This window comes from Haemaphysalis longicornis, unplaced genomic scaffold, assembly GCF_048455015.1.
Source record: "Haemaphysalis longicornis isolate Haplotype H1 unplaced genomic scaffold, Haemaphysalis longicornis Haplotype H1 scaffold_1, whole genome shotgun sequence".
Classification (NCBI taxonomy): domain Eukaryota; kingdom Metazoa; phylum Arthropoda; class Arachnida; order Ixodida; family Ixodidae; genus Haemaphysalis; species Haemaphysalis longicornis.
The window spans coordinates 100,620,506-100,634,208 of record NW_027526203.1 but is presented as its reverse complement, the minus strand read 5'-3'; the positions used below and the strand labels follow the sequence as shown (position 1 = coordinate 100,634,208).

Sequence of the window (13,703 nt, the reverse complement as noted above, 5' to 3'; positions counted from 1 at the left end):
ATAGACGGTATTTGTGCTAATTGTTAATGTGCTCATTCCCAATGTGCTCTTCTGCTAAATAGCTGGCCACGTCGAGGCACAAAAAGCTCTGAGTTGACTGCGCTTGTTCCACATCTTGTTTGTTGGAAGAGAATCTTTATTCGTTACTCGAAGGTATACAGAAAGTGAACCCAACCGCCACAGCGTCATTAAATGATTTGACCCCATTTTACTGCCTCGCTTTTTGGGGCCATTTGAACACACCTAAACATCTGCTCACACTGGAACATCCAAGCCCATACTTTGACTTGACAAGTAGCTTCGCAGCAAACTCGCAAAATTTCCACAAGTTTAGTATTGGGTTTAAATGATAGCTGACCCAACTGCTTGATTCAAAACACCTTGCGTTTTAGCTTATTATCAGCGTGACCTGCGAGTTTGTCTGGGTATTCGCTTCACTTAGGGGCCTTTTTCTTCTGGTCCGTGGGCAGTGTACTTGTGTGGGAAAGAGGATTTTCTCCCTAAACGCGATCACCTTATGCACCAAAATGGGCACGCTCATAGACGTTTTTTAATGTGCCCTGGGCAGTGAGTAATAGTGCTTGGAGTACATGACAAGAACCTAACAGCTCCTCTCTTCGCAGTCGGTGCTGCATGCGACGTCCAAGGACGGCCGTCCCGACCTCCTGGCCACCATCCACCAGCACCACTCAATGGCGGGCCAGAGCACGCTCCAGAAGAAGCAAGGAGTGTCTGGAGAAAGCGCCACCTGCCGCACGCTGGTTCTTGACGTGGACGTTTCGCACCACCCGAAGGACTTCAGGTGCGCCCCTCTTGCACGTTCAATGGCTGCTGGTGTGACCGACAACTGTTCTTCTTTGTGATTCCTCTATGCAACGTTGGCTGCACGTCCTATCCATGAATATCAGTAATTGGGTGCAAGCGAAGGTACTGTTTAATCGTTTTCACCAGTAGCGGAACGAGGGGAACTACGAATAAGATAAATATCGCTGTCTTCATTAACGCAAGCAGAGCAGCCAGAAGCGCATTTGTGGTACACTTCTCGAGAACAGCCATCTCGCACCTCAGTCTCGTGAAAATGGAGGCTAGAACGGAGGCTAGAGTCAAGACCCGGCCGATCATCAACGATAATTACAGCACATAGACAGTTTACGTAACGGCATTATTCACTACGGACACTCAGTTTCAATCCAAGGATCATTAAGGTAGGCGTGTCCCATATTTCTTTTACTGCAACGGAGTATACGTCTCACCACCGAGTTTCAATTCCGCTGCTGCTCCGGGGCTACTCCACGCCACTGGCGACCGCTCTTTTACAACGGCTATCACAACGATTACTCCCCTGGCCACCACTGATGCCTCTTTCACAAGTTGCGCAGACGGCTGACACCGCCGCCGCCGCCGCCGGGAATATGGCCGCGGTGTTGACGCTTCAAATTCCACCTCGCCCAATTGCTGCACGCCCATGCCGGTTGTAAGCAATTTGCCCAGTCGGAACGCCGGCATGCGCACATTATTCTTCTTTAGCTTGAAAGCCATTCCGAGCAACATTGTCGCGTCGGCGGCCCTTGTTGGCCAGCTGGTGATAGTTCTTCTGGGGGAAGAATAATAGGTCTTAGTCCGGTCGCATATAAAGTCTTTCTCTCTCCATTCGCCAGTGCATTTCACGCCTAGTTGGGCGCCTAACCCCCCATTGCCGGTTTCGGAGTGTACGATTTCCTGGTGAAGGGAGGGGGCATGCACGCACAACAGGGCTTAATGCCGTTACCGATGACACCCCCTGGGGTGCTAGGAGATTTAGACGTGGCAGTCTGATGGTTCAGTTCACCCAGTCAGCTGTCCTCCACAATCGAGTGGTTTGGAGCAAGATGGAAAGTTGCGTGAGTTGGTATGTCGACAGGATATAAAATCAGTGCGGTAGGACGAAATACATGAGGAAAGAAACAAAATAGGATGACTGCTGACTATGAACTGAAATTTATTCTAACGAAAAGACACATATACATGGAAAATATATATATACACAAAAAATTAGCCCCAATCTACCCTGGGAATGTGGTTGGAAAGCAAAGCTGTAAATGGTACCCAAAACGATTACCCTTGCGACGTCCCTTAAATTCCCTCGCGTCGCACTACAAATAGTGAAACCAGAGAGGAGTGAAATGCACTTAACCATACCCTCTATTACTTCGAAGAGATATTCTTGGTAAGGTTATATTATTGCATGATGCATGAACTATGGTTTGTTGAGTTTTACTGATGTAGCGCATTAGTGGAGACTAGTTTTATAACATAAAGCTTAAACCCGGTGTTGGACGATCTCACTACTCCGTCCCTGCCATCGCGGAAGGAGGTGACGAGATCGGCGGCAGAGACGAAGGAAGAGGAGCAGGAGGAAAGGAGAAGGAAGAGGAAATACTTCTATTCAGATTTCGAAACGGCCAAGAGTGCGGCCCAGGGTAGTGGTTCCTTCTTTACTGTAGCCAATATTCAGTACTCGCCCCCTGTGCTCTGTCCACCACCTAAAGGTGGGTAGACAGAGAGGGGCTGGACAACAGCATCTCCCATTGCTCTTGTGCTCTTGTTCGGTAGTTTACGGAAACAGAAGAGGGTTCTCAGCGCTAAAGTCGCACAACCGGATTATGTGGCAGAGTGTTCCTACATCTGAGCGAAATTTGCATACAACGTCGAGCAATTCAGGTGCAATAAGTGAAGACGCGTTGGGTGTGGGAAGGAATCGGATTGTATAAGGCGTCGGGTAGTTTATTGTTGTATGGAAAGGTGAGGGTAAGGCGAAGGAAGGGTCTGTTTCAGAAGGCGATAATGCCTGGTTATGTCCCTGAACGGGACAAGAGGGTGAGTGTCATCGTGCAGCTCCATAGCACTGAGGTAAAAGTGCAGGCCTGGTGGACGCATTCCTTGCCCTCCATGGAAGCTTGAGCGGGTGTCCAGATGAGCTGACTGGAACCATTTGGAGAGTGATTTTTTAGCACACGCAGTGCTGGTCGAGACAGCTAACCCGACTGGTAATTCTGGTAGGCTTGTTGGGAATCGGCGACTTGAAGAATTGATCTGCAGACCAAGTCTTTAAATTTTCTTTCGATCACTCCATGACGCCGGAACCGAACCCCGAACACCGTGCAGCTGTAGGGATCGCCGATGATCATGTCACCCTGCCACCCCGCGCAAGCTTGATGATCACCGTCTACTGTGAAGGTACTGCTCCTGACGTCGACGCTATCGTGGAGAGTGACCAAAGGTTGCTTCTCGACCGCGGTGTGTCTGTCGCAAGAGGCATTGTGCGGTTTAAGCAACGCAAATCCCACGTTTTCGTCACCAATTTCACCGAGGAGTACCAGCATTTAAACAAGGGCGCTGCAATTGCGTTCCTCGAAGAAACGCAACAGGCAAGTGACGTGATCGCAGTCGCCGACTTTGAACGCGCACCCGATGATACCTTCAAGCTCCCGCATCCTTGCGACGTGAATCCGGCGCTACCGCAAGAAGAAAGGTACCAGTTATTGGCTTTGCTTCATCGCTACAGCGAGTGTTTTTCGTCGAACTCAAAGTTATGTCAAACACCTCTGGCGAAGCACCGGATAATAACCGAAGATGGAGCCCGACGTACCCAACAGTCACCGTACCGCGTGTCTTCACACGAGCGTGAAGACATCCGGACTCAAGTAGACGACATGCTCAGCGATGATATAATACAGCCATCTAAAACATTCCCATTACGTTTTATCACAATGATGCTTTTTTGAGCACTACTTCTAAGAGTGTTCAGAGTTTTCACAAACTCACTATAAATGTTCAAATGGGAGACGTTCCTTAAAAACTCTGTCCAATCAAATGTGGCGATCAAACTATCAAAGTTTCCTATATCCAGTATTGTTAAGCGCTGCTTCTGTATTCTAACTAAGTCTGGTTCGGGGAAAAAAAGGTGACAACCTACAAAGTAGTGATCCGACAGCTTGTGCTTAACAACAGCTGATATATGACGCACACTTCGAGCTCTAATATTGATGCGGTCCAAACAAGAGGCGACCAGTTTGCTTCCAAGATGTTCTTCTCTTGTGTACGAGGTAATAGTGGGGAGAACTGCCCACTTTGCCAGAACATTAAGGTATTCGTTTACTATTGGGCGTGAGGGTAACTTTACATCAAGATTAAAATCACCGACTAGACAGATAAATCTTGTGGAACGAACATTGCCGAGAATGTTGTCTAGCTCACTTACGAACACGTTTGCGGTTTCCTAAGGGGTCTATAAACCGCAATTAATGTTAATTCTGCATCTTGCAAACCTATTTGAAGCGCCACGCATTCTGCTACTGTGAACGTGACGTTTATCGAGGAAGCAACCAAATTATCGCGATCATAAACCATAATTCCCCCGCCCTTGCCAACACGGCGTGTAAATGAAAAGGACGAGTATTGCTGTATCTTGAATAAAGGTACTAAATCTTCATGTATGTTAATTTCTGTTAACACCAACAGATCGATAGGGGGAAGCGTCCACGAACAATAGCTAAAAATTCATCCCAGTGTTTTCTGATGCTACGTATATTTACATGAAGCGTTGACAATGACCTAGCATCGTTAGAATTTAGCTTACAGAAAGCTGTTATATCAGGGCATTCTACGGAAGGCAAGTTCATAGTTTTCGGTTATCAAGTCAAGATTAGCATAGCCTTTGATGCGAAGCAGGGGTGCTGCTTCCATTTTCTTTGTGAAGATCTTGCCACTTTTCACCCACAGAAACTTGGAACGATTTTTTTTGCCTTTCACCCGTGCGGCCCAGAACAGATTCTTGTTGAAGGCGGTCAAGTTCTCATTGAAATACAACTGGGGTTGCTTTTCCCGTTCTCCCAAAGTCCTTAGCTTTCCGCGGTCCTTCATCCATCTTTCTTTGACGAGAGCGGAAGAAAATTTGATCAGCACAGGGGGGGTGGCGTTACGTCTAGACGGAATACGGTGAGCGGCAACAACGTCATTGCTATCAAAATCAATTTCCAGTTTTTCTGCCAATTGTTGTAAGATTGGAATAAGCTCTTCGTTCTGTTCAACGGGCAGACCGTGAATTTCGAGGCTGGCAAGCCGGCTATATTGTTCCCGTTCATTAAGTTCCCTTTGAAGTTTGAAGATCTCCTGGAATTGCTCCTGCACCGCGAGTTTTAATGTCTCGGTCGCGCCCTGCAGCTCGCCGATGACCGTTTCGTGTTTATTTGTAGAGGCAATCACCTGATCATAATTTTCAGACAGAAACGGCATTGACGATTTCCCGCCCTCAACCGATTCGTGCAGCGAGTTTACAGAGTCATTTAGCGTCAAAAGCACATCAACTTTTGCAGCAAGGGAGTTGATAGCAGCATTTAGTGGCAGCAGCGCTTATAGCTTAGAAGATAGTGCTGCGATTGCATCTGTGTTCAGGGATGGCTCCTCCTCGGTTGTGCTATGGCTATCTGACCGACATGGTCGGCAGCGCCAGCTGTCCTGCTTCACAGCTCCCTTGCTTTCGGAGATACCAACACAGACTTTCCCGTAATGGTAGCATCGGTTGCATTCAACACAACAAATAAATTTGTCGGGCGGCAGCTGTTTACAACATTTCCCACACTTTAGCAAACTCGTCATAATGTCAACAGGGCAGCAGTCTGTGGCAGGTCATTTCAATGCAGAGAAAGCTTTCTGAAGTTTTCCCTCACGTGCAGAGATACATCGATTAGCCACTGTCCAGCGCCTGCCACCGACTGCGAGGCTTTCTGGTATCGGCGCAGTATTTATAGTCCTGGAGCAGACGAAGCGATCCTGGTGGCAGGAGATAGTGACGGTGCAGCGACGCTTACTGAAGAGAGCTTGTCCGGGGGTCATGCGCAGGCTTGTTCGCGCATCGGCAATTTGAAGCGGTCATCCGGGTGGGCGCAGATGCACTGACGTACGGGCCTGCAGAGATACAGCGATGATAGCATATAAGAGCACTTCAGTCTGTAGTCTACTTTATGTGACACGCTCTGCCGTTTGGAAAGTCAGACACTTTCCGCGCCGCTTTTAGGCCGTGCCGCTCTAGGGGCATTTTAGTAGGGCGTCAGAGTATATATTTTGTGCTTTTGTGCACTCGAAATTCAAGGGAGCTCTGTGGCAGGTTCCCCTAAACGCAGAAAAGCGGCTTTGTGCTTGCTATATCTACCGAGAAATGGCGGTTTCTGAGGAGCAAAAACGCCCGTGTGTACGAGATTTCGGCGCACGATAAAGATCCCCAGGTGGTCAAAATTAATCCGGAGCCCTCCACTACGGCGCGCCTCATCGCCTGCGTTGCGTCGGCGCGTTAAACCCTACAATCAATCAATCAGTTTCTGAGGAAATAGGCGCAAAACATTATTCGAAGATTTATTGGGGGTTCTTTAAGAATGCGTGTGCACCTAATCTATCATCCTAGCGAACACGAGATAACCAACCTTGTACGGCTGCGCTGATTCAAGCGAAAGGTGTGGCAGAACTGTCTTTTTATGCCATAATGTACGTCGTTTTTACAATTCAGTCGTAGATGAATGAAGCAATAATGTAATAAGGGTAACGGAAGAAGTTGGAAGGGTTCCTGAATTTCAAGGTTGTTCTAAAAATTGTAAATCGTTAATCTCGAAGGGTAACCGCCATCTGTAGTATACTCGTCCGCCCTTGTAGTGTTAAGGGGCGGATGGCGAAGACGGTAAATCTTTTTTTAACTTAACTACCACTCCGGATTTATATGTAAGGAGGCGCAAATAACGCTCTGTCTGGGTCCTTGTTTCCGAGTTGGCCTATCCTGGACTGATTTTTTTGTCCGCGTGCATTACCGCAGGTCCAAGCAGCTGATCAAGGATGCCATCATGGAGAACGACTTCCTCAAGAATCTCGATTCGTCGCAAGTGCGAGAGGTGGTGGACTGCATGTACCCGCAAATGTTCGAGGCCGGAACGCTGGTAATACGCGAAGGAGACGTCGGATCACACCTTTACGTCTCTGCGGGTGAGTTGCGACAAGTGCTTTAGGTAGGGAGCCACTCGGGACAACCGCTGCGGTGGAGTACGACCAAAGCTATAATAATACGTCCTTTAGGAATTCATCACGTCAAGATTCTTCCGGATGTTTATTGGCGCATGAGGTGGGAATAATCAATAATTACCTTGTCGGGAACCGCGGGGTAGCAGTGCAGCGCAAGAGAGAGTACCAGCGTGGCAGGCTTTTGGAATCGAACTGCCAGTGCGTGCTCATGCACCCAGCACGCGCAGCTCGTCTGTTTATTGTCGTCGTCTTTAATAGCCAGCACCTTGGCGCCGGGTAAGAGCGCTGACAGAAGGGCGCTACAGGGCCCCTCGCCCAGACGGAATGTCGAACCTCACGTGACGGCGAGGCAGATGAGCGTTGGATTTGGGGGCGAGGAGTTGAGTGTCAATGCCTGTGATGTCCGAGCGGAGTTCGTTGGGTGGCGTCTCGAGGTAGGCCGGTTTGAGGCGGTCCAACGAGACGACTTCTTCTCGGCCATTCAACAGTATGGTGGCGGAGTTCTGGGTCTTGTTAAGGACACGGTACGGCCCGTCGTAGGAGGGAGTAAGAGGCGCCTTTACAGCGTCTCGCCTGAGGAAAACGTGTGTCGAAGACGCCAAGTCGGGATGCACAAAGATGCGGTGGTCAGAAGACCGAGGCGGGACCGGTCGCAGGTGCTGCATGCAGTCCTGTAGGCGTTGGACGTACCAAAGCGGCTGGGGCGAGGAGGCCGAAGGGACGAACAAGTCCCCAGGAAGCCGCAGGGGTGCGCCGTAGACAAGTTCAGCAGTTGAACAGCCGAGGTCGCGACGAAGGACGGCACGCAGGCCAAGAAGCACTACGGGAAGGTGATCGACCCAGTGTTGTCGATCCAGACGCGCAGTGAGAGCACTTTTTAGCTGGCGATGGAGCCGCTCAACGATGCCGTTGGCACATGGATGGTACGCCGTGGTATGGCAGTGTTTTGTGCCGAGCAAGCGGCTGAGGGAAGTAAACAGAGTACATTCAAACTGCCTGCCTCGATCCGTGGTAACAATGCCGGGGCATCCGAAACGGCAAACCCATGCCGAAACGAAGGCTTTTGCGACCGTTTCTGCCGTGAGGTCCGGAATCGGTACGGCTTCGGGCCAACGGGTGAAGCGGTCAATCATTGTCAGAATGTAGCGGCAATCACGAGAGGGAGGAAATGGCCCGACCAAATCCAGATGCACGTGGTCAAAGTGACAGCTAGGTGGCAAAAAAGGCTGCGCGGGAGTCTTCGTGGGGCGGGTCACCTTGGCTGTCTGACAAGCGAGGCACGAACGGGCCCAGTGGCGGACATCCGCATTGATGCTCGGCCAGACGTACCGCTGTGTAACGAGGCGCTGAGTGGCTCGGATGCTGGGGTGGCAGATGTCGTGGAGCGAGTGAAAAACAGCGCGACGAAAGGCAGCCGGAACGAAGGGTCGAGGCGCCGCCGCTGACATGTCACACCACAGTGAGCCAGGAACGAACGGATGAGGCATAAGTTGTAGACGGAGGGAACCGGGGTGGTCCCGGAGTGCTTTCAGCTCAGGGTTTTCAATTTGCGCCTGAGCTAGGCGTTCCCAGTCCACAGCAGAGGCAGCACTGCCCATAGAGGTAATGCGTGAAAGTGCGTCTGCAGACTCGTTGTCGGTACCTTTGATGTGCCGAATGTCCGTCGTGAATTCCGAAATATAGGCGAGCTGACGGAGCTCCCGTGCGACGCATTTGGAGGAGTTCGTACGGAAAACGTACGCCAGAGGCTTATGGTCCGTGAGAACGTGAAAGGGCTGGCTCTCCAAAAAGTGCCGGAAGTGCTGGATGGTGGCGTAAATGGCGAGCAGCTCACGACCAATAACGCTGTAGCGCGTCTCGGCAGGTTGGAGCTTCCGAGAGAAGAAACCCAGCGGGTGCCACTCGGAGTCGATTCTCTGCAGGAGAACAGCGTCAATTGCAACGCTGGAAGCATCCACCATGATGCGAGTGGGGACGTCGATTCTAGGGTGGATGAGAAGCACCGAATCGGCGACGGCTTGTTTAGCAGCGTTGAAAGCCGACTGAGCTTCGGGAGACCAGGAGATCGCGGATGAGGAGCTCTTGGTTGTGCGCAGAAGCTCAGTCAGTGGATGCAGAATTTCGGCACAGTGGGGTATAAAGCGTCGCAAGAAATTCACCAGGCCCAGGAACTCACGAAGCTGGCGGACACTGGTAGGTTCGGGGAAGTCCTTCACGGCTTGAACGTGAGAGGGTAAAGGGCGAATTCCTTGCACCGAGATGTGATGGCCCAGGAACTCGAGCTCGGAGGCCCCGAAGACGCATTTCTGGGCGTTGACAACCAGGCCAAATTGTTGGAGGCGTTCAAAGAGTTCTCGGAGGTGACGCTCGTGGTCTTGGGGAGTGCGACTCGCGACGAGGATGTCGTCAATATACGCAAATACAGCCAGAAGGCCGCGCGTCACCTCGGCAATGAACCTTTGAAATGTTTGAGCTGCGTTGCGTAGCCCAAAGGGCATGCGCACATACTCAAACAAGCCGAAAGGTGTAGTGATGGCCGTCTTCGGGATATCGGCAGGCTCGACGGGGATTTGGTGATACGCCTTGACAAGGTCCACTTTGCTAAAGATTGTGCACCCTTCCAAGTGGCTGGTGAAATCCTGGATGTGGGGTAAGGGGTAGCTGTCGTGGACAGTCTGAGCGTTGAGCGCCCGGTAATCGCCGCACGGGCGCCAGTCTCCACTTTTCTTTGGAACCATATGCAGTGGAGACGCGTGGTTGCTGGACGATGGGCGGATAATACCGAGTTCCAGCATGTGCTCGAATTCACGTTTAGCAGTCGCCAGACGCTCACCGAAGAGGCGGCGCGGCCGAGCTGCGACTGGTGGACCACGCGTGACGATGTGGTGGGTAACGCTGTGCTTGGGCGGCTGCTTTAAGTTGCAAGGTCTCGTAACCTCAGGGAAGTCTTCGAGGATTCCTGCGTACGGGCATGAGGAAAGCAGCGTTCGGATGCCAGTTGGAGCGACAGTAGACAGTACGCCCAGGATGGAAAGGCGTGTCTTGCTGTCAATCAGGCGATGGTGACGCATGCTGACGTCGAGGTCAAAATGGGTGAGGAAATCGGAGCCGAGGATGGGCTGATTGACGTCGGCTACTACGAAGACCCACCGGAAGGCGCGCCGCAACCCGAGGTCGAGGGTGAGGGACCGCAGACCATACGCGGCGATAGAGGTCGAGTTCGCTGCACGAAGCGTAGGTCCAGGTGACTTAGAAGTACGATCATCCTTGGTGGCTTGTAATACACTGACCTCAGCACCCGTGTCCACAAGGAAGCGCAAACCAGAAATGCGATCCGTGACCAGAAAAAGGCGGCCAGGTTGTAAGGCGAGGTCACATGCCGCCATCAGTGATCTCGCGTCGCGTTTCCCGAACAGCTGCATGGGGAAGTGCAGTGACGGGCGCGGTGCTGGAAAGTGCGATGGTACCAGCAGATAGACGACCTTCGAGGGCTGCGCGAGAAAGAACCGCCTGGGGAAGACGAACGACGGCTAGGACGTGGGGAGGAGCCGCATCGGCGATCAGGAGATGTCCGAAGCGCTTCAATGGAAGCGGCAAGTTGATCGATCCGAGACTCTAAGCGGGACACGGCCGATAACTCTGCTGTCGAAGCGAGGCTGGTGACGGAGGAAGAAGTCGCGTCATGAACTCTATCAGCAAGCTCGGCGGCGCGGTCGAGGCTCAAGTTCCCTGCAGCAGCTAAAACGATGCGAGTGGACTGTGGCAAGCGCTGCAGAAAGAGCTCCTTTAAAAGCGCACCGTTCGAGTCCACGTTGCCCGCGCTTACGAGCTGTCGCATGGTGTTGAGTAGTTGGGAAAGGCGGCGATCTCCAAGCTCTTCGTGGGTGAGCAGGTGCCGGAGGCGCGCGCTCTCGGACGCCGTAGTTCGGTCCAGAATACTCTGCTTGAGCCGCTGGTACGGAGCATCGTTCAAAGGTGCACCGATGACGTCTGCCACTTCATCAGCCACCTCAGGAGGCAGGTTCAAAGCAAGTGGCGAAACCTAGTAGTCTCCGAGGTGATGCGGTGCAGATCGAAGACGGCTTCGACCTGGGCGAACCAAACGTGCGGGTTCTTGCGCACGAAAGTGGGTAGACGGAGCTGTAAGACTGCGGCGTCCGGCGGCCGCGAGGAAGCGTCAGGCAAACGAGGGCCCGATGGCGCGAGGTTGCTGGGGTCGGTCATGTCTTAGTCCGGAGTCACCACTGTCGGGAACCGCGGGGTAGCAGTGCAGCGCAAGAGAGAGTACCAGCGTGGCAGGCTTTTGGAATCGAACTGCCAGTGCGTGCTCATGCACCCAGCACGCGCAGCTGGTCTGTTTATTGTCGTCGTCTTTAATAGCTAGCACCTTGGCGCCGGGTAAGAGCGCTGACAAAAGGGCGCTACAACCTCAAAGCACACAGAATAAATGGTCGTCAATTTCTCGGGATTGAGCTAAGATACCCCGCGGGACGAATAACCAATTGCTTATTACTATGCAGAGTACTAGCTCTACGCGAGTTCATTAATATGCAGAAGGAAGAACAATGGCAATGGGTGTCACACAGCTGCACATCACAACATGAGCGGAGCTTTAAGATTGCGGCAAATGTCATGGTGTTTCAGCGAACACTTTCAAAAATTCTTAAAAATAGGCTCTTCGAGAAAAAAAGAAACCCTCTTCACAAGGAGATTGCTAGCTGTGGCGGACACCAGATAGTATGAAGGGTGTGACATTACTTAGGTGGGTAATTAAAGTCTACTAATGAACTTCTTAATTAGAGGAGTTTGGTGGTTATTGTCAATGGTGATTTTGTAGCCCCGGAGAAGATGATTTCATATCAGTTTTTAAAACAACGAAAAAGTCGGTTTTTAAAGCCCTGTAGCGCGAAGAAACCTGCCGTTGTTTTTCGCTCAAAAACGAAACTCGGCGCTCGAGGAGTGCTGGAAGACTTGAGCGAACGAAAGATCGGCTGGTGACGTGTTTCAATGAATGTGGCGGCCAATTCAAAATGTAAGTTCAATTTTCCCTAGCTAGGAAGCCTCAGCATGCAGCCACAGCCGCGCAAGCCCTCCTCGCCCAGTAAACAAACCTTTCCTTTGTCCGATGCGCTTTCTAACACGCAGCGATTATAAACGAACAGCAGATAAACCTAACGAAAAAAAAAATGAGCGGATGATGACGTTTCACATCTTGCACGTCTGGTAGCCACGTCAGATGTGGTCGAGACAACAAAAAAAAGAAAAGCAAAACTGTAACCAACGAAGCCATTGCCCACAACACGGTCGCCCGTTTCGGAAGCCCACTAGGGCTTCCGAAACGGGCGACCGTGTTGTGGGCAATGGCTAGCCCCTTTCTTGCGCCTACCAACGGAAGTAAAGATAACTAGCGGTGGTGTAAGGTGAGCGTTGATCATTGAAAAAATACAGGAGGCGATGGCGTTGATATCAGCTGATTCCCTAGCGTGGGGAATCACCAGGGCCTTCTTGAATTGGGCGACACAGTCACTACAACACGTCATCAGCGGATGTTGCGTATGCACTAGAATTCTGGCGCAACACCCCGCACGGGGCACCTTGAGTATTCATGGTGACGGTGAGCAGCGACACCGCGGACCCCGAGCTCCCAACTGAAGCCGTGTCCAACCGTGGCGAGGTGTTTAAAGGTGAAGGGTAGAAGCCATAAACGGTGACCGCCAGAGCCTTGGTCAAGCTCCGGCCGATGGGCTCCCTGCCTGTCTATCAGGCAGGGAGCTCCGGGACCTCTTTGACTACCAGGGTAAGGTCAAAGGAGAAAGCACCCCCGTCTCCCTGCTTTTATACTATGCCGTATGGTATTTTCAACCCCCCCCCCAACCGTGATCGGCCCCTAAAAGGGGCCGCACCGAAGTATCGTTTCCCCCATTGCCATCTTTGACATTTCCTGAACCAGATCATTACTCTCGATTTCTTGTCATGGAGTCCCTCAATCCAACCCACCCTCTTGCATCTCAGTCAGTCTTCTTGACCGCCAAGTATCTTGAAGCCATAATAGGAAAATCGTTTAAGTGCAAAAAACAAAGGTCTGGTGAACTCCTAATCGAAATAAATGACAAGCAGCAGTCTGCAAAGCTTCTAGCTCAGACTATACTGGCTGATCTCGACATCAGGGTCACACCCCATCGGAGCCTCAACAGCTCGCAGGGTGAGATATCCGAGACAGATCTCTTGAACGAAACGGATGCGGATCTCCTTGCCGGCTTGAAGGATCAGGGCGTCACTGCCGTGAGACGCATCACTATCCGCAGAGAGGACAAGGAGATTCCCACCAAGCACATTATCTTGACTTTTGACCGCGAAGTACTCCCACAACACATAAATGCAGGTTTTATCCGTTGCTCCATCCGTCCGTACATCCCGAACCCGCGGCGCTGTTTTAAGTGCCAGCGGTTCGGGCATGGTACAAACTCTTGCCGTGGCCGAACGACGTGTGCGAAATGCGCGGCGCATGATCATCCAAGCGACAATTGTCCATCCGATACCCTGTCTTGAGTGAACTGCCGCGGGCCGCATGCAGCGTACTCCCGCAAGTGTGAAAAGTTCCAACAGGAAAAAAAGATAATCAACATTAAGGTAACTGAGAACATCACCTTCCCGGAGGC

The 13,703-nt window shown here is 51.5% G+C and overlaps 1 protein-coding gene across 1 annotated transcript in view; it reads left to right on the top strand.

The window, feature by feature from the left end:
* The first annotated feature begins 609 nt into the window (after positions 1 to 609).
* Positions 610 to 13,703, top strand: part of LOC144178451 (cGMP-dependent protein kinase, isozyme 1-like) — a 513,788-nt gene continuing 500,694 nt past the window's right edge. The window contains exons 1-2 of the mRNA XM_077706319.1: positions 610 to 802; positions 6,842 to 7,008. Coding sequence (XP_077562445.1) covers positions 693 to 802; positions 6,842 to 7,008 — 277 coding nt within the window. The 5' untranslated portion in view covers positions 610 to 692. The remainder of the gene's footprint in view (positions 803 to 6,841; positions 7,009 to 13,703) is intronic.